The sequence below is a fragment of the Telmatherina bonti genome (genome assembly GCF_933228915.1).
Source record: "Telmatherina bonti genome assembly, chromosome: 2".
Classification (NCBI taxonomy): Eukaryota; Metazoa; Chordata; class Actinopteri; order Atheriniformes; family Telmatherinidae; genus Telmatherina; species Telmatherina bonti.
Genome location: NC_136620.1, coordinates 16624895 through 16646268, shown reverse-complemented (window position 1 = coordinate 16646268; position 21374 = coordinate 16624895). Strand labels below are relative to the sequence as shown.

General features: G+C 38.6%; 1 protein-coding gene across 1 annotated transcript; it reads left to right on the top strand.

The window, feature by feature from the left end:
• Positions 1-1157: 1157 nt before the first annotated feature.
• On the top strand, positions 1158-20821 carry LOC306768218 (fibulin-7; the record flags this gene model as incomplete). Its single annotated transcript, XM_079256477.1, has 10 exons — positions 1158-1218; positions 2905-3018; positions 4054-4205; positions 12046-12168; positions 13473-13632; positions 13850-14020; positions 14098-14346; positions 14435-14572; positions 14657-14792; positions 20461-20821. 10 exons carry the CDS (start codon positions 1158-1160, stop codon positions 20819-20821), a joined length of 1665 nt encoding a protein of 554 aa, XP_079112603.1.
• Between the last annotated feature and the right edge of the window lie 553 nt (positions 20822-21374).

Here is a 21374-nt window from a genome sequence, read left to right as displayed (position 1 = left end):
CAGAGTCTATTTGTTTATTGAGTCTGAGATTATTGTCCAACGTCACTCCAAGGTTCCTAACTGTCTGACTGAGATGGTTGGTGAGAGGTGTGAACAATGGAGCTGCATTTGCTGGGCTGGGGGCACCAAAGAGGATAAATTCAGATTTTGACTCATTCAGACAGAGGAAGTTTTGCGATAGCCACTGCTTAATGTCATCCAGACACCTGTAGATGGACTGTGTGTCTGAGGAGTTCTGGGAAACTGGCAGATAGATTTGGAGATCGTCTGCATACAAGTGGAATGAGACATTATGGCGGGATATCACAGAGCCGAGGGGCAACATATACAAAGAGAACAGAACAGGGCCAAGAATGGAACCCTGTGGCACACCGGAAGACAGAGGAGCTGAAGATGAAGAGAGGTCATTAATCATTACTGAGAAAGATCTATCAGTCAGGTATGACTTGAACCATTGGAGCACAGGTCCCTGAAGACCCACTTGCTGGGCTAAGCGAGTGAGAAGGACAGAGTGGTCCACTGTGTCAAATGCTGCGGTAAGATCAAGCATTACCAACAGCACAGGTTGCTTTAAATCCAGGGAGAGCAAGACATCATTTTGCACCTTAAGGAGTGCTGACTCTGTGCTGTGGCGCGTTCTGAAACCAGACTGAAACCTCTCAAAAATGTGATTCTGATCCAAAAATGATTGTAATTGTGAAAAAACCAGCTTTTCCAATACTTTAGAGAGAAATGGCAGATGGGACACGGGTCTGAAATTTGAGAGAACTGCTGGGTCTAGGTTAGGTTTCTTGATAAGTGGTCTGACCACAGCCTGCTTAAAAACAGCCGGAACAGACCCTAACAGCAGGCAGGAATTGAAAAAAGGAAGTAGACATGGCCCCACTGTGTCAAAAACCTGTTTTAAAACTCTAGATGGGACAATGTCCAAGGGACAGCTTGTTGGTCTCAGCTTCTGAACCACTTCACAGAGCTGAGAGAGTGATACTGGCTCAAACACAGTCAACACAGCAGCAGGGGCAAAAGGCGGGGCACAAGGTGGAGCAGTAGCTGCAGCACTATTGTTGCTAATGCTCTGTCTAACAGTCCCCTCATCAGTCCTGGTGGATCCCAGTCCCATCAAACGACCCCGTCCTTCATCTCCCTCTGACTCTTCCATGGCAACGCTGAAGAGCAGGAGAGCGTGCAACAGGACCAATAAGCCACGTGCGTCTAAATGTAAGATAGTGCTTCATTCTGTCTAGCTATCTTGTTATCTGTCTGTCTATATTTATTCATTGTGTATCATAAAGAATCCTTTTAAAAATGAATGAGTCCACAATCCCTTCCAGAGAACTTCCAAAATTTAATGAAACTAAGTTAGACTAAGATCCATTCTCAAGGAAAAATTCACAAAAAATCTGTTTATTCATTTTGAACAGATAAACACGGGCAAAAACTTCCTTGGCAGGCAATGAAGGCAGAACTCTAACAGGATTTTTATCAGCATCTGATCAGAAATGATCAGCTGATCATCTGAATAATGCTACAATCAGTCACCTGTATGTCAAAGCTGTCTTTTGTGCATTTTGAAACCAATGCAGTTATACGTCTGTATTTCACATGGAGTGGGAAAGGAGCTGCAAAAGGTCTCGCTATTATGTCCTCATGCCATTCATTCCTTACATGCAAATGTTTTCAACAAAGCAAAACCACTTTAAAACTCTTTACTGTTTTTATCCTTTCTTTAAAATATTATTATATTATTATTACAAAGATATTATTTTACCATTAAGCTAAAAGAAAGAAACTCTAAGTACAGAAAAAGAAACTCAGTTACAGCAGGAGGATATCAGCGCTGAAGAAGACAAATTGCTCTGTGCACTAAAACATCTCACAAAAATTCACCTTCTATACGAAGGACAAGTAGGATCCTCAGATTATCATCTCCACATTTTGATACACCTAAACAAAAGAAATAGACTGACCATTAGAGTTAGAGTGTTTTTCAGGGTTTATATGACACAGTATTCCCATCATGTTTTGTGGTTATCAACAAAGTAACTAGGGATACATGTGCCAACAAGTCACACACAAGTCAGTTCTAATAAATGGGCATATTAAATCATGACATGATGTTTTAAAGCATCATCTGTGCAAACAGACTTCATTTAAAGGACGTTGGGCGGTTCGGTTTCATGCCTGCTGGGTTGCAGACAGATTATCTCCCACATGTCTGCGGTACAACCGTGGAACACTTGTGTTTGATGCCTTTTCTTGCTTGTTCTGCAAATTCATCAATAATTTCAGCACAGTGCTACAAATTCCCAGGACTTTTTGTGTAGTTTCTACAACTATTTTACAAATTCCTTTTTTCCTTTCCTTTACTGATTTCCACTATTTTACTCATGCTTATGATTATTTTACTAATTCCAAGGACAAGTTTACAAATTTACTGAAACTACTTTACTAATTCCTCATGCTCATTTACTAATTCTCAAGATTATTTTTCACTAATATACAGAACTATTTCACAAATTCCTGTGATTATTTTATTAATTATTACATTTTCTACTGTATTTCTGTTCCCGTAAGCTCATATGTCTCATCGTTCTTTTAAGACCATGATTACATACAGCTCTTGCTATTGTGGAGATGTACTACATTTATTTTGGGTATATCATTTCAGACAGGAGGAGAAAACATCCTTTGTCAAGAAGAAGTAATAAATCTTGTTCCATGCTGAGGCTTGGTGAATAGTAGAAACAGAGGTTTTTACAAATGGGATGTAAAGTTTTGTGTGTAAAGTCTTTGTTTGTAAACTAAATGTGCCAAAATCACACATTTTTAATGAATTAATCAGACTTTCACATAAACAATCAACTTTCTGCCCATATTCTTCTCTCTGCTTATTTTTCTCTGCAGTGAAGATGGCAGAGCTGGGTGCCATAAAGAGGGAGCTGACAATCATCAAGATTCAGATCGATAGCCTGCTAGACTACGTTGACAAGATGGACAAACAGAGGCGGGACAGCTCAGGTAGAGACAGCCATCGTTTTGGCAGCTTCCTGTATTGGTTCAGTAATACACTGAGATTTCTGTGAAATGTCTTGGAAACAGTTCACTTATGCATTCGTTTCAGTTTGATTTTACATGCAAGTAAAGTATTTCTTTAAACTATATCCAAGGCATACTGAGAAACGAGATGTGGATGATCCACAGACTGCTGATAGAAATGGTTGGAGCCTACATGCCCACACTTGTGAAGGGATACAGGGTTCCCAGAGCCCACTGCAGGGAAAGGCCCCTCAAAGAGCCTGAAACTAATAGTTAACCCTATCAAACAGAACATTTTGCATTACTATAAAAAAAAACTTTGCACAGAACTTTGTTGTGCTCGGTGTAATACTTATTTCTTGGCCCCTAATGGACACCAGGAAGCAGAAGACTGCACTACAATAATTTTGACCTATCACATGGTAAGAAACTATAAATATACCAACTTTTTTTTCTTTCAATTTTCTTAGAAGACAAAATAAAGACTTTGGATTTAAATAAATGTCCCTTTTCCACATTTCTTTCTTGGGTCAGGTAATATAAATATCATAATAAATGTTCAGAACACACTGTTAATACGCAGAATGCAGGTTGTTTTATGGACATGTTGGAAATTAACCAACCAGAAAATAAATTGGCTTGTAACTGCAACTGGCACCATTGGGACAGTTTATTAACACATATCTAAACCAGATAAAGCCAGTCACCAAACTTCCAGATGGTAAAACTTTCCAGCGGCTTTAAGTATTGGCTTAGCCTTGTCAATGAACTTCAACCTGGCTGAACGAAGCAGTTAAGGGACTGAATTTAGCTGTAATGAAGGAAACTCTCTGGGCCTTTCACCCCAGAGAAAATAGCAGAGTCCACACCTGATTCTGTGTTGTTCATGTTGTACTTCAGTGAGAAATAATGAATGTTACAATTCATTGATGTTGCCTGAAAACATTTCATCTTCAGTCCACCAGATTATAATAATACACATGTGTGTATCTGTATCCTCATATTTGGATGTGACAGAGTGTCCTCAGAGCAGGAAATCCAGTTCTCCAGACTCTCCTCGCCAAGGTTCAGTCAGCAGTCTGGAGAGAGAAAGTTCTGAACCAGGAGAGGCCAGTGAGGATGAGTTACTTCACTACGAGAACTACCTCCCCTACAAATGTTCCCACAGGGTAAATACTCTGAGACATGTCCATTCAGTTCAGCAATATTTGTATTTGTTGACTATAAAGTCACCTCAAGGCACAGGCACCCTAAATAAATCCAGTTCATCATAATCCATTTATAACAAATCATATGATTCATAATAGTCAAATTTATAATAACCATGTTCATATAAACCAGCTCATTACAATAATTACCTAATTAAGGAATTCAAGAGATTGTGTCAAATATTCTCTTTAATTCAGTCTTCCCTCCGGAGCTGCTTGAGGGGGCAGTGGAGAGAAAAAGAGAGGAGTCTGTTAACCTCTCGTGCTACTTTTAGAAGATCTAAAAAGCACAAGTAAACCTGCAGTTTGAGAGTGAAGTGATCTGTAGGGAAAATCTGGAATGTGGAAAATTTAAATTTTTTTTTTTTTTTTTTTTACTCTGGAAGTCAATAATTTTGTTGCACAACTCAAAAAGCTCAAACTAGAGAAATGACTGGTATACCATAACTAGTGTTCCTGTTATCCTCCTGTCCGGGCCTCTGGACAATGTATGGTTAGATAGGGCTGTATGCTTCTAATATGTACATTTATATTATATTATATTATATTATATTATATTATATTATATTATATTATATTATATTATATTATATTATATTATATTATATTATATGCATATAGTTTTTCACCTATTTACCTGTGTGTACTTCGCCCTTACGGTTTGTACTACACTTCAAAAAACTTTGCTTTACTTTACTAGGTTTATTTCTTCATCCATCCACATAGTTTAGTGTGTTGTTGAAAGTAAATCAGAGACCATTAATGAACTTCCATCAATGAGTAATAGTGTGGTTCATTAACCCTTTAAAATATGTGTTATCATCCCTGCTGAGTCACATGGTTAATGTTGCTGTGTGAGTCTTTGTATTTATCATTTCACCAATGTTGGCAAAGCAGCCAAGCAGAAAGAAGTTTCTTACCTTTCTGTCTTTACGTGGAAACATAATTATTCAGAATTAGCCTGCAGGTGTTTTAGCAGAGTGACAGAACAGAGCTGCTGCATAAATCTGAGGAAGGAAGGAAAGAGACCAGCTCTCAATCTGCTGCATGGTTTCTGTCAGTGCTTAGATTTTGGTTCTTTTTTATTTTTTTCTGTTTGTTTCTCTGTCTATGTGCAATAACAATGACTTGTAAATTAACTTTTATAGATAATTGACTATAAAATGTATGTGTGCTTTGTATGAGGATGAGGAGGTGAAGTTGGAAAGCTGTGCTGATAAAAGCTGACTGTGCAATATTTGGATTAGCCTCTTCTATGTTGTATTTTGTATTCAGACAAAGCAGTGGCAGCGCGAAAATGCAAATGATCTGTGATTCTACTGATCAGCTGGGCACCGGATGATTTTAAAAGGAAGAACAGGTGTGTGAGCACTCAATATCTTACTTAGAGACAGCAAAAACTACTCTCAACATCGTACATCCAGCTACAGAGATAGTAAAATATCTGTCGTTTCAGCGGCAGATTATGAACATTTAGTTTGCTAACAAGGAGTTTGGAGGAAAAATATGTGAGATTGTTCGTGTTTGTTGTTGTTTGTTTGCTATTTAAACTTATGGTCTGTTTGTTTCTGATCAGACATATTTAGTCAGTAAGCATTATCATCACCCACATGAAGGTCAGGAGAGAAGTGGAATATTTGCATAGCCTGTTTTCTTCAGATTATTTTGTAAAAAAAAAAAAAAAAAAAAAAGTCATGAAAAATGTTTGAACATTTTTAATCAGCTTGATAACAGAGAGACTTGTTACAGTTTCTAACTAGAAATGTTCATATGATTTCTAAATCCATGTGTGGCAGTCTGCCTGTCCAGGGTGGTGCCTTGCATCTTGCTGGTAGCAAGGCCCCAAATCTCCCGTAACCCTTTACTAGAATAAGTAAAAGACAAGGATGTGCACATACATGCAAGATTTATTATGAAAGTGGGTTTGGTTTAAAAAGGAAAAACAAATCTCAATAATAAAAAAAAGGAACTGATAAAAATTATTAAATGGAAATACAGGATAGCATGGCAAATACAATAAAGTGCTGCAAATACAGAGAAGTGCTGCATAAGTAAAAACCACTGCAAGAAGACAACGCTGAATATTCACTCACACAATGGAAGTACTCTGACATCATCAAAGTCTCGACATGGTTTCCAATAATAATTTAAATCAGTTGATCTTTTATTAAAAAAAAATATTACCAGATTAAATATAAAAACAAATATCAATGATCATGGTAATCCCTACTTTGATGTAGTTTCTCTCCCTGCTTTGGCATTGCTCAAACTTCCCTCCAGTGTTATGCAGCCTCCACCTGTATTTGAGGCACTTTTCAGTACTTTCAGCTCATTTCTGTATTTGTAGCGCTTTTCTATCTTGCATTATGTTTATGTATTTGCATCGCTTTCCGTTTGTGCATTAATTGCAGCACTTTTCTTTTGTTGCATTATGTTTCTGTATTTGCAGCACTTTTCTTTTGTTGCATTATGTTTCTGTATTTGCAACACTTTTTGTTTTTGCATTATGTTTTCTGTATTTGCAGCACTTTTCTTTTGTTGCATTATGTTTATGTATTTGCAGCACATTTTGTTTTTGCATTATGTTTCTGTATTTGCAGCACTTTTTGTTTTTGCATTACATTTCTGTATTTGCAGCACTTTTCTTTTGTTGCATTATGTTTCTGTTTTTGCAGCACTTTTCTTTTGTTGCATTATGTTTCTGTTTTTGCAGCACTTTTCTTTTGTTGCATTAGGTTTCTGTATTTGCAGCACTTTTCTTTTGTTGCATTATGTTTCTGTATTTGCAGTGCTCCTCAGTACTTGTAACTTTGCCTTATAGTATTTCTTTTTGCATTTGCAGCATGTTTTTGTAGATGAAGCACATTTGCCCCTTCTGGTCTTCTTACATCTAGCACCTTTCTTCTAGATCCTTTCAGAAAAAGAACTGCAGATGGGAAACTTTTGCGCTGGAAGATGTTTGAAGACAACGTGTCCATCATCTTCATTACCGTCACTTTGTTTTTCCTCAAAATGAACCCCGATGTGTTCCTCACCGACTACTAACTCAGCTGCAACCAGATTCACACAAAGTACAGTTATTATGTTTCATGAGGCACCATAATGGTGGTTTAGTTGCTTTTAGATGACCGGCTGGACACCCTACCAATGACTTTATTTAGTCATTTCTGTTGGTTGTTAAGTAAGAAAAGATAGCAGAAGCAGAATCTCCTTCACTGCCTTCGTGGATAGACCAGCAACTCTGCATCAACACAACATATTATATTCATGCTTTTACAGCAGTTTGATTCTGTGAATTTGTTGTTTATAAAGTATGGCAGCAGCTGGCAGCTTTTTATCCCTCACTTCATTTTTATTACTTATTAGCCACTGTGTACAGAGGCACGTCCTGGTTCTGTGTTAAAGACTTGGTGAGCATTGTCTTATGAGCCTCTGTGAATGAGACGGTTCAGGTCAGGAAGCTGCACATAAAAGGGGCTGAAATGACCAAGCACTGAATAAAAACATAAGATAATAGATTATAGGATTACATTTTTCCAAACTGTTTCGTGTTTACTTGTACCTTAATCAAAGTATTGGTGGTAGACGATGATTTGATACAGCGTGAACTTCATACATTCAGCAGCTCAAGGTTCTTCCTGGTCTCAACTTCAAAATGATCAGCAGCATTGTGGTTAATAAAAGCCAACAAAAAAGTCTGTCCTGTTTTCATTTAAAGATCAGATCCTGCTTTTTGTTTGTTTTTCCTTACAAAGACATTTTGTTTTTTAATATGACATTAGCAGAAGTAACATTTTTGCTTGTTTTAACAGTAACTTTATCAACTTTAACTCACTTGAAAATTAACACTTGTCCGATATTTTTTCTAAATGTTCAGTCACATACGATTATGCTTGGATTTAGATGCAGTTCAACAACAACACACCAAAATATATTTTTGGACCACCTGGTTGTTCATCATTAAACATCTGCTTTGGTATTACAGACTTTGAATGAGCATTCAGTGCTGATACCATTCAGTTTACACTGGATCCAACTAAACAGTTCATACACACCAGGGGTGTCAAACTCATTTTTACTTCAGGTTCCACATTCAGCACAATCTTCTCCAGTTTATAAAGATTTAATGGAAAAAAAGGACATTAAAAAACATGATTAATAAATTTCATTTCTGGAGTAAAATAAGCTTTAAAGCTATTTTGCCATCATTATGTGAAATGTAGAAACAGCATTTGGACACAGAAACCTAAGTATGCATGTTGAATTTATGGTATAGCTGTAAACAACCAGACCGTGTCTAACTGAAGGTGGTACAACACAAGTTATGGAGTAAGAGGAAGCAGAAGACCAGAGAGATAAAAGGAAATTACAGGAAATGTAGATGTAAATAAAACAGATTGTGGGGGAAAAAAAAGAAAATTCAGAAAATCTCCTTTTCATTAAATGCTGCAGAAGCTTCAGGCCATTAAACATGTTCTATGTAGGAATGAGTCTATGTTAGCTACCATAATCACACCAGTATAGACTGATAAGTCTATGTAGTTAAGGTAGTAAAAACGCGGAAGGCCCTTTGAACAGCAGTGAAAAACATTAATGTTGTGAAAACTGAAAGTGGACCTCACATTTAACGCTTTTTTACTTTAAAACATTAAAAATCAAATTAAGAAATTAAAAACTTGCAGCTGTCTGCATCTGTCTGTATCAAACTATCCAGGCAAGTGGTTGGTGTTTGTCTGCTGATGGTGGTACGATCAGATCAAGGAGGAACAGAGGAGTGTTGCAGTGTGTTGCAGCAGAGAAACATTCCTGCAGAATTGTGAGGCTTGAGGACCAAACTGGAGATCAGTGGAAGAATCAAGCAGCTCCACTGTTGCTTCGAATAAGTTACTAATATGGGAAATTTTGGGAAATATAATGATGTTGAACTCAGCTCTCAAGGCTGCATTTACATCGGGTGGCACAGATGAACTGGGGAAAGTTCTCAGACTCACTCACTGAACGCACACACTCACTGACACTCACACCCACTGTTACAGACACACTCTCACGGAAGGTGAGTTGGATAGGCGCGCTGCTTGGCTGGCTGCCACCCCACTTGGCTGTCTGGGAGACCCCTACCCACCCCCCCTCACATTTTGTGTTGTCTGTTATCTGAATTTCTGCTTATTTTTAGAGGTGTGTTTTTTTTGTTGCATCCTTATCCTTCCCTCTTCAGGTGAAGTGTAGAGATACTTCTTTTTTTTCCAACACCCACCCATCCTTCCTCATGTCATCTTTTCCTCATTCTGCATAAAAAGGTGCGCCGCTTTCGTGGCTGCACCCCAGTCTGCCTGATCCTGTTTACGTCACATGTATGTTGTATGTCTAAGTCTTGGATGGCTTGTACTGGAATTCTTTTTGTTGTGCCGACTGGTTCAATGACAATAAAGTTTCTGAATCTGTCTGACATTTGTTTTCTTATCAGGGCAACGATCTGACCCGAAAATAAAAATCATCCAGTCAGTAACACATAGTTGGTGTCCTGGAGCCTAAATTAGTCATAACAAAACTATGCTAAATTTCAGATAAAATAGTCAATTAAAAAATATTACCAACGTTTAATAAACTATGGCAACCCGATTTGTGTTTTATATTCCAGTGTGAATTGTTAGATTATATCAGTTTCTGTCAGATGAATCAGTTTAGATGAATGCTCTGATGTCTCATTAATATAAAAACATATGCATATCAATGTCTAATTCTGTCATTTATTGTTATTAGGACTGGCAAACTCAGTAATAACAACGCCTCAAGATGGTGCAACACACAAAACGGCTGTCAAAGTTGTCTGTTTTTTCTGTGAATGAATATATATCAGTATTGTCTGTCTGACATTGTTTCTAAAAATAAAAAAAAATCAATAAAACATGATGCAATCAAACAGCTACTCAGTACTTGAGTAGTCTTTTCATCAAATACTTTTTATTCTTACTTAAGTGGTTCCTTGGAATTATTCTTTTTACTTCTACTTGAGTAATGTTTTTGATGCTGATGAATTTATTTGTTCATTTCATGTTCAGTTTAACTTTACATTGTTATACATGAACAAATTGGCACAGATAAAAGATTAAATCTTATGTAATCTGCGCCATAAAGCACATTTCAAATAATAATAAGTTGAGTTGACTTAACTAAATTAAATTAACCCCCACCTTAACCATGTCACCACACACTACTTCAGCAAAAACAAAAAAAAAAAAAAAAAGAAAAACATTTGTCTTGTATATCTGTAGATAGATTCAATAAACTTACAATTGTGTATAGAGTCTCATAAATCTATCCTTGTACTTTTTTTTTAATATGAAAGCACTTGTGCAACATTGTAGCTCTTTGTTTAAGGAGTCCCATAACTTAGCTCCATAAACAGACACACACCTCTGCTTCTGTGTCGTTCGAGCAAACAAAGTCCGAAAATCATCTCTCCGTCTGTGAGAAAATTTCTGTGAACTGAAAGTGAAAAGTTTTTGAAGTGAAAAGTAATGTCACTTTTAAGTAGCACTACCTTTACTTAAGTACAATATTTGGCTTCTCTACCTATCCCTGGATATGACTGGTTCATTTTAAGAATAAAACCATAGCAGTTATTTACACACCAACAGAAATAGTTACCCCAAGGGGTGTCCAGCTCCGGTCCTTGAGGGCCATAATCCTGGAGGTTTTCCATGTATCCCTGCTCCAACACACATGACTTAAACTAATCCGTCATTGTTCAGAACTTCATTGGCTGTTGGATCCATTTAATGGAAGCCAGGTGTTTTGGACTGCAGGTCCTCAAGTACCGACTGTGGGCACTCCTGATTTACTGCATTTTTCTCTCACTGACATTTAATTTTTACTCACTACACCTTTAAAAGGACCGTATAAGAAGTAGAGTTGTACCCAATGTACAATTATTGCAGTGCCTGAAGACACCGGATCCATGCACAGATAAAAACATGTTCATGTCTGGAAGAATTTTTTCTGCCAATTCACAACTGTACTTGGTTTTTTTAACTCAATGCTATAATTATCTTTACCACTAGATGTCAGTAATGTTTACAAACTGCACCTTTAAAGTTATCCATTAGCTTTTTTTTCCCTCTCTTGACTTTTTTTTTTTTCTTACAGATGTGTTAATACCCTGAAGTGCCTTTCTTCCAAGTCTTTATGTTCTTCTTAGACTAGATTATAGACTTTCCTGAAACCTTTACATTTTCAATGTACAATTTTATGTTATATATAGTCTGGACTTGCAGTAGCTGCAGGGAATTCTTCCAGGTTCCAGGATTTTGTCTGGCATGAAGCGAGGGAGGTGGGGATATCAGCCTCTGCTTGAGATAAAACTGCCTTGTCATTACGGAGCCAAAATACATGCTCCTACTAGACGGCAGGTTTAAGGTCTCAGAATTAAAGTGGGACTTTACAGCTGCTATGATTAGAGCAGAAGTCACATTCCAGAGCGGGAAAGTGAACTAGTCAGCGAGATGTAGCTGCTTTGTTTCACTGGTCATGATTAAAGGCCGCCACTGGTGGCTCACTTGTCCTTATAATTTTGTGCCTATTTCTGGGGATGCTGATGAATCAAAATAGAAGTGAAAGCATGCTCCAGATGTGGTTACTGCTCTCATTTTCTTCCTCCTCCCAAATCAAAAATGTCTGACAAGGAGGTGGGTGGAGGTGGATGAAGGTTGAAAGTGTGTGGAGGAGAAATTTGGCAAGAGCCCTCGAAAAGAAGCAGTAGTTTGGAGGAAGCAGGAGCTGAAGACCAAAAGCTGATCTGTAGTCTGCAGAGTTGGTCCGGAGCTGGTTCATGAGGATCAGCACGGAGCTTTCTTCCAGTATGAAGGCTGCTGGGGTCGTCCTGCTACTGATGACTCTTCATCAGATTGCAAAATCTTCTGCTCAGGTGAGTTATTAATGTTGAATTCACTCATTTTTAACGTCTGTTTTTTTGTTGTTTTTTTTTTTTACTTTTTGCCTTCATGTAATCAAATTAATGTTTCTTAATTGTAACTTATTTTTGTAAAAAATTATTTATTAAACATTTTAGAATATTTTGTAATAATTTGTAATCTGCACATGACAGCAAGGAAAAAAACTGCTCTGATTTTGCATTTTGCAGGAGTTCATCTTTAAAATGTCTTTATTTAAACTGAAGGCCACATAAGCCCAGATATTCTTAACTACCCAATATGTCTGTATTATATCCAGGCTGAGGGAGATTAAATATCTATTAATATCAGGGTACTGAATTTTGGGTAAAATCACTATCAATTCATTTACTTTATCCAGTTTTGACTTTCATGTTTTAACCACAGCAGCATGTTGAGATCCAAATATGTGGGTTTTATTTAATTTTATTTTATTTCTAGTAAAAAGCAGTAGTACCACATGTGTTCTGTGTGCAAGCCTCATTATATATGTGAAAATTTAAATTTTAAAAAGCAAAAAAATTTTAAAGAAAAGAAAATAAGAGCTGGATTTATTTTAAATGCACAACTAACCAGGATTTTCATGCTTGTTTGTTATTGGTTTATTTCTTCCTAGAACAATATCACCCCATACACATCTTCATCTTCTTTTTTATGTAGTTCCTTATTTATTTCGTTATCTGCTTAGTTGCAACGGTTTCCAACAAACTAAGCTCCAGTTCAGTCTGTTTCATCTTCAACTGCATCAGTGTGCAGAGAAACAGCTTTTCCAAACAGCTTTTTAAGGTGCAGCCTTGTTGCAGCTGTCCATGTGAGGTCAACAGCAGGCCTGAGAGTATAGTCTTCACCCAGGTGTTACTGCTCTTCATCATAACTCACCTTTATATAACAACCTCAGACCTGAAACCTGCTGTATACGGACACAAGCCTTTTTTTCTACACAAATATTTCCAGAAGGTTACTGTACTTATTGCACTTTTTGTACTTATAGTTAACATTTTATTTTAGAAAACGTCTCTGTTTTGTTTTGTTTTTTTACTTTAATATGCCTTTGTATTTCTCATGTATGAAGTGCTTCCAAGCTTCTTTCCGCTTTCGTTTTGGCCTGAAACATTTTACAGAAGACTGTGGAGCTTTCAGACAGTTTTACAGCCAGGTATTAGTTTATGCAAGCAGGAAGATTAATACGGAGCTGCTCTGGTTACAAGCTGTACATATCTTTGCTGGAAAACAGTAGCAGTATAATCTGTACTCCAACTTCTCTCCGCTCACCGAACAGGAGTGCCCATCCACTCATGATCTGCTGAACTCACTGCGGCAGGTGGAGAAGATGTTGGCAATACATGAGACATCGTACCAGCAGGGTCTGCGCTCCCTCCGGAAAAAGATCAGTGCTCTTCACAACAGCACTATGGCCATCTTTAAAAATGGGAAAAATGGTGAGGGATGACACTCCTGCAGAAAGATGTGCAGATATTTTACTCATCAGGAAGCGTATAAGTGACTTACAAAGCAAACAGAACCTGAATACCTCCACCAGTTTGAGAAGCAAAAGCTGAAAAATAACAATGTTTTCATGAAATGATCTAAAACAGTATGTCAGGAAGCAGAAATAAGATTAGACCAGGAAATAAAGCTGTTTCTGTCTGTTCCCAGCATCCTGTCCCAAACCTGAACCTCCGGCTCACGGCCGCAGACTGGGCCGAGTGTTCGATGTCGGACATGAGGTCCACTTCCTGTGCAAGCCTGGCTATGAGCTGATTGGTCCGAGGACCAGGATATGCCTGGAGTCTCTGAAGTGGAGCGGCCAGCAGCCCATGTGCAGGCGTGAGTCCCACACCGAGTTTTGCGATAATCCTGTGACCGCTTCAGGATTTTTCTTTTAGCTCTTCTTCTCCTTCCAGGTCTCAACAACACTTCCAACTCCTTGGCTTCCTTCTCTTCAGCTGCTTCCTCCTTCCCTGCCTCCGCTGCCCTGTCAGCATCCTCCTCCCCCACATCTTCACCTTCTGCCAACTCTGTTTCATCCCCCACATCGTCTTCTTCCTATTCCTCCATCCGACCCTCTAACTGCACGCACTTCCTGGGCTCCACCCGCTGCACCTGTGATGTCGGTTTCACCATATCAGGTCGAGACAACAACATCTGCACAGGTAATCTCCAGGCCAATAATGTCCCGCACCAGTGTTATAAAGAGCCTATGGAGTTCCAGGTCTATGTGAATATCTGTGTGTGTTTCAGATATTGATGAGTGTCACCTCTTCCCTCTCGGTCAGCCCGGCCGACTCTGCATCCATCAGTGTGTGAACACACCCGGGAGTTTCCACTGCGTCTGCCCGGCTGGTTACAGCCTGGCTAGAGACGGTCGCAGCTGCACAGGTCAGAGACCCCCCACCTTCCTGCTGAGGGGAAATTAAAGAGGAAAATTGATCATTAACCTCACCCCTGACCTCTCACATTCAGACATCGACGAGTGTGAAAACCGGATCCACAATTGCCCAGCAGACCGACTGTGTGTGAACACTTTCGGCGGTTTCCAGTGTGTGAAGGTGGAATGTCCCCACATGAGAAACGCCACATACATCAAGACGTCTCCCATGTAAGAATAAACCATATTTCCTCTTGGATTTCCAGCATTTCTGGAAACATTTATGTTTCCAAAAATTATGAAAAGTCATTAGCTGGCATCTCCAAGTCCTCTCTTTTACATGGTCAACCGTCTTCCCAGAACTGCTGTGTGTAACTCTGTGGGGTAAACTGTGATGGATATTTTACCCTGCAGCCGATCTACAGAAGTTTTCCATATATTTATATCCTTTCCGGGAAGTTTACAATCCAGCTGCTAAATTGACTGTTTGTTCGAAGAAAAGTAATTTTTTAGCACCTTTTTAAAATGAAAAATCACAAAGTGCTTAACAATAAAACATTAAAGCCAAACAGGAGACATAAAAACAAATCAAACTAAACAAACACATGTTTAAAAGGGTTTTTAGCTGCTTTTTAAAGAGATCACTGAGTCTGCAGTGCTCAGGCAGGAAAGATGTTTCAGAGGAAGGGAAATGTTGTAAAAGCGTGGTTTTATTCTATGATTGCCAGCAATCATAGAATATGATTGCTGGCAATATGATTGCTTTCCTCAGGGACCTGCTGGAAATGCAAGGATGCAAAAGGTCACTGATAGAAAGTGGTGCTTGATCATCTAAAGCTCAAAGACTCCTTATTGTATATCCACTATTAGCGATGATACACAAGGAGTACATTCAAAGTCCTGGAAACCAGAATGGTTTTAAATTTACTTAATTTAAATTAAAGTATTGGTAAACTTCATTATTTTAAAATGACTATAATCATGACTGTAACTTTTATCTGAATGAACAGACCAACAGAGGACAACACAAATACTAATTTAGTCATAACTCAGATGTCAACACATCCAAATTCACATTGGTGCTGTTTGCTCCATTTTAAACCTATACTGGTCTGTTTTTACAGATAGTACAGTTTGTTTGGAGCAGTGTGAATGCTTGTTTGGACCAAACCTGAAATCCAGTCTGATTGAAAACAATGGATCTCCGGTTTCAGTTCTTTTCCAGTGTGAAAGCAAACCAACCATTCAGTGAACAAAATCTACCAGTCAAGCTGCCTTCTGTGATTGGCCGATTGTATCTTTCAGATGCTAATACTAAGAAAAATCTCCTTCAATTTGAATATATAAAACTGGACAGAATTTAGTCACTGATGTAAATGTAAACACTGATTTAACAAAAATATTACTATGTGAATTATTCAGATGAAATAGTCAGAGTAGGTGTGTAAATACCTTAAGACTGGAAACAATGCATCCATATCCATGTTCCAAATAATACCTGATGTATTGTCACTGTAACTACAACTGTCAAGACATCATGGAGAATAAACAGAGAAGCATCTTCTGTGCAGGATTTACCTGTATGCAGAATAGATCTGTTACTGTGCTGTTTTATCTGGGTTGCTAATATTGTTAGCATGTTTCAGAGACACATACCATGTCGTCTGTGTCCCATCATTAGGTGACTGGTTAAAGCATAGATTAAAATCAGAAGGTCGTGTAGATCACTTTGATTTTTGCCTGTTAGAAGATTGACAAAGTACCAATCTGTAAAACTTTAGCAAAGATCAACATCCTTGTTTGAATTCGCTATGAGCCTCCAGGCAGTCTTCTGCTAGCTAAAACATATCCCTGTGTTCTTGCTTCTCCAACATCATTTAGCATCTTTGCTGTCCTAATTGTACACCAAAACAAACTTGAATGTCATTTTTGGCAGTTTACGGGGTTTTTTTTGCTACTTGCTGATATTATATTTACGTTAAGTGTCATCCTTATGCATTGGATAAATTATTGAAACAGTTTTGTGGCATCAAAGTTTTTTACCTTTTTACAATACTTTATTTCTCTTCAAAATTTTCAAACTCGATTACCTCTAACTTTCTCTTTATTCAGTCAGCTGCTGCAGATAGATACAACACAAAGTCACCCAAAGAGCTGGTAGAAGATGTTTCCACTGAAGTCAGACAATTTGAACATAAAGACAGATGAATGTCGCATTTTAGCAGCACAATAAAACTGCAAACAAATCAAGTAGAAAAGGAATGCACATTAGGCAGATGAGACAAAGAAAACCAAAAACCTCTCATCTCAGAGGACATCCATTTGGAAAACAATGAGCTGAACCTGCTTGTCAACCACTTCCCTTCTGAACCCATCATTTAGCTGCTTTGACACAGAAACTGGGCTGAGACTGAGGTTTGGCCTGAGATGAACTGCTGAATTTTCAGGCTCCAGTCAGGTTGACTGGTCGAGAGGCGTGAACCTCTTTATAGCCTTCCATGTTTACCATTGTCAGAGTTGTGAGTTATTACTTCAGAAGAATCATGACTGGATTTGACTGGGATGCAGAAAGAGTCTCCAGGGGAGCATTTAAACCAAGAGCTTGGAAAGCCTAAAGGCTTGGTGTAATGGAACAGTCTCAAAATTTACCCAAGATTGCAGATTGAGATGAAAATAACGTCAGAAATCTTGAGAAAAAACTGCCATACTTTGGAGGGGTTGGAGTCCCGATGCGTGCATTTAAGAGCATCTCAAAATGAAACTCCTACATGCATCTTTCAGCCTGGAAAACTCCAAATATGTTTTTTTCTATTGTTGGTCACCCTGTTTTTAACCCTCAGATGCATTTTTTTTAAAGCCACATTTTTTCCACATATAACATGTACAGACAGTTTTCTTTGTCTTTAACATAGTTAACTTTTAATTTCTTTATTTATATAATAGAAATATTCTATCAAATTGACTAGTGTCAATTTTTTGTGCTGTTTATTACTGAGGTAAAGTTGGGATTTACCTGTACATGTTTATGAAATTAGACGTTACCATCAAATTAAACTGATTGGTGAAAAGATTAACAGGAAGTGGCTTCATTGTGATTTCTGGGTGCAAATATAAATTTCTTGGCAACATAATGGTGATCTGTTATCATGATCAAATGATGAAAATGTGATAAAAGATTATGTTATCATGGATCTGTTTTGGATCTTGGATCTTTTGGATTTGGGATTTATCATATCATAAATACTATATTCTGTGGCTGGTTTGTAAACCTCCCGAACGGGATATAAATGCCTGGAAAATTCTGTAGATCACTTAAAGGGTAAGCGACCCATCACAATTTACCAGTGCAAGATTTCAGGGTTGATTATACCAGTGGTTGTGAAACAAACCCAAACGTATCCAGTAAACATGTGAACACACAAACCTGTTAGCTTTTTCAGAGTATACCATGTTAGCCTGTCCGATGTGAGAAAACAATAATTAAATCTAAATCATTCAGGGATTTGAGCTGATCACTCTGAGAAGGAATAAACAAATATGTCGTCCCTGGGGAACCTCAGCAATTTGGAGCTTCCAGTCAGATGCTTTTTACTTGTGGAGACAGTTCTCAAATATTTTTTTTGACAATTCGAACCACAACCACATCATTTAAGGGAAGTCATTGACACTAGACTGGTCTTGGATGTTTTGTCAGAGCAGTGTAGTACGATGGGCGAGATTAGCAGGCTCCAGGAAACCCACACTGGACTGGATAGATGAACACATACAACACTGACTGCAGGATGAGAGATCAGAAATAACACAACTGCTTGCAGGGTGTGAAAAGAAAGATACAGACTTTGGACGCCTGCGGTTTAGACTTAGACTTAGACTTAGACAGACTTTATTCATCCACAAGGGAAATTCTGTTGTCACAGTAGCTCAGAACAGCAATAGAGGAAGAAATAGAAACAGCAATAGTAGGTAAGAGAAAAAAAAAGTAAATAATAATAATAAAATAGAATAGGTACTATCCATAAAGCAATCTGGAATATGTACACTTTTACAAAGATAAAAGATAAATAAAACTATCAAGTAAAATTGGCAATATAGAATATGGAAATTTAGAAATTTACAATATATACAACATGTGACTAAATGCAGTGCCAGTTTACACAGAGGCTTTGAAATGAATGTTAGTTATCTGTCACAAAGTGGGGAGTTATTGTACATCTGTATAGAGAATGGTAAGAATGTGTTCTTGTAGCGCTCACTGTGACAGCGCAGCTGTAAAAGTCTATTGGAGAAGGAGCTCCTTTGCCCCTCTACAGTCCGGTGGAGTGGATGAGCAGGATTGTCCATAATAGAGAGCAGTTTGTCCAGAGTCCCCCTGTCCCTCACTGTCACAAATGTCACAAATGTCTCCAGTTGACAGCCAACCACCTGTCCAGCTTTGCGGATCAGTTTGTCAATCCGAGAGATGTCCCCTTTGGATGTTTCCATGAATGGGAAGTCCAGGAAGTGTCAGGAAAAGAGACATGGATCACACAAAGGAATCAGGCTTTTAAATGGAATATAAACAGCCCTCGTTTGTGCCTGACTGTGTTTACACTAACTACCCCTCTTGGATTTACACAACCAACATTTTTTTTTGTTTGTTTTTTTCTCATCATCATTTCATAGTTAAAATATCAACATTATTTATTTTTGTTTTATTAATGGCTACAAAGTATCCAAAAAACATTGTAGCAATAAGCTTTAACACATTTAGTGTCCTGTTTAATCCCATTTCTTCTCGCAAACACACTTCAAGTGTCCGTTACTCAAGTTGTCAGTCCATGCCTTCCTCAGCCATGCTGTGTTTGCCTGTTGTAAGAGACTAGTTTAGAAAAGCCCAGCTAATGTCTGGAATAAATCCCCAAACTCCTCCCTACACCTTCAGATGAAGAGAATTGGTGCTAACATGGATGTGGCAGAAATGTGGATATGAATTTTTTATGTACATCACCAGGACATGACTTCAGGAGCGTATCTCTCACTCCAACGTCTAGATTTCACACTACACTGGCAGACAGTGTGGCAGCAGAAAAAGAAGCTGCATCCCAACCCCATCATGATAAACCAACTGCACTGGGTTTTTCATGTTGTGATGTCCTTGGACAACTGGTCTGGAGTCATTTCTATTAATGGATTAGATTCATACAACCGCCTTTAAAACCCATTGTACTGATAGGAAATCTGTTATCCAAGGCAGGATGTTTTCCACAGTACACGACGTGTTTACATTTTTAACATTAAGATCCTATTTACACTGGTGGGAGAGAAAATCAGATCGCAGTGAATATGATAGGATGCTGTGTTTGTATCCTAGCAACGCTGGAGCTGACATGTCACAGGCCATGTCTGCAGCAGTACCACGTACGATTAAAAGCCCTACCAGAAAAACACTGGTAATCTCTGGGTAAATAATATGGAGGAGAACTCACAGCGAATAGTCTGGTGTCCTTTCTGGATTTCTTCTCCTTTACAGTGACATGTCCAGGATAGCACCAGCACTGGTTAGAAAGCACTGCAGTTCCAGCACCCTTATACCAGGGCTGTCCAGCTCCAGTCCTCAACGGCCACAATCCTGCAGGTTTTCCATGTATCCATTTTCCAGCAATGCTCCAGACTCAGATCAATCAGGGATTTCGTCAGGAATCTTGGATCAATTTAATGGAGGTGAGGTGTGTTGGAACAGGGATACACTGAAAACCTGCAGGACAGCGGCCCTCGAGGACCGACTGTGGACCCCCCTGCCTTATGCTTTCAGCTGTCTTGCTGTAGTAGTCGCATAAAAACAGGTTTGTTTAATAAAGTGGAGAGCAGCAGCCTGATGCTTGCTGACAGACACTGAGCCATGGTTCTCTTGTTTCTTCAGGCGCTGTGAGAAGAACCCGTGCATGCTGGGAGACAAAGCATGCACCCAAGCTCCAAACTCCATCTCCTTCCACTACCTGGCCGTGGTTTCCAACATGTCTGCCCCTCGCGTCCTTTTCCGAGTCTCTGCAGCTCGAGTGCTGGGAGACACCTTGCGATTTGGCCTAGCCGGTGGGCGTGGACGGGGCCATTTCAGCGTGCAGAGGTCAGGTCGGCAGACCGGCACCCTCCTACTGGTCACACCCATCAATGGTCCAGCCACACTGGAGGCAGAGGTGGAGATGAGCGAGCTGGAGCGCAACACTCTGCTGGGCCGTTATCTCACGAAGGTCACCCTGTTTGTTTCTCCATATGTGTTTTAGCAGGAGGGATTGTGTGTGTAGGGTACAAGGGGTTAAACTGGGTTTTTCATTCTGGCTTAAAAACACTGAAAAGTGGATTTAACTCAAAAGATTCCCTGTTTTAAAAAAAAGTTTGTATTCATTTCTTTTTTAATGCTGTCACAACGTTTTTTTAAGGTTAGAAGTTTAGTTCAAAACTGAACATATGAGGCAGAGTTTGTGTAAATCAGCTTTCTTTCATATTTTTGTACTTTTGTATTCTTTTAGTTTAACGATGTCTAAATGTTTGTTTTTTTTATCACAGTGCAGTAGTAACACCTTTATAAATGATGAAAAGAGTGCTAAAATACAACAGAAACTTCAAAATGTCATTTAATAATTTGAGATTTAATCTAAAACTTTGGAAATGTAGCAGGAAAGGTTTATAATCTCTTAGAATGGGTCAACATTCATGGCTGTTGCCATGTTTTAACTACGGTGTCTTTGAACGGACAAACAACTCATTGTGTGAAGTGAGAACCCTCTGAGGTATAAAACTGCAGTATCAGTGTTGTTAGACAGGTTTTAAAGCAGC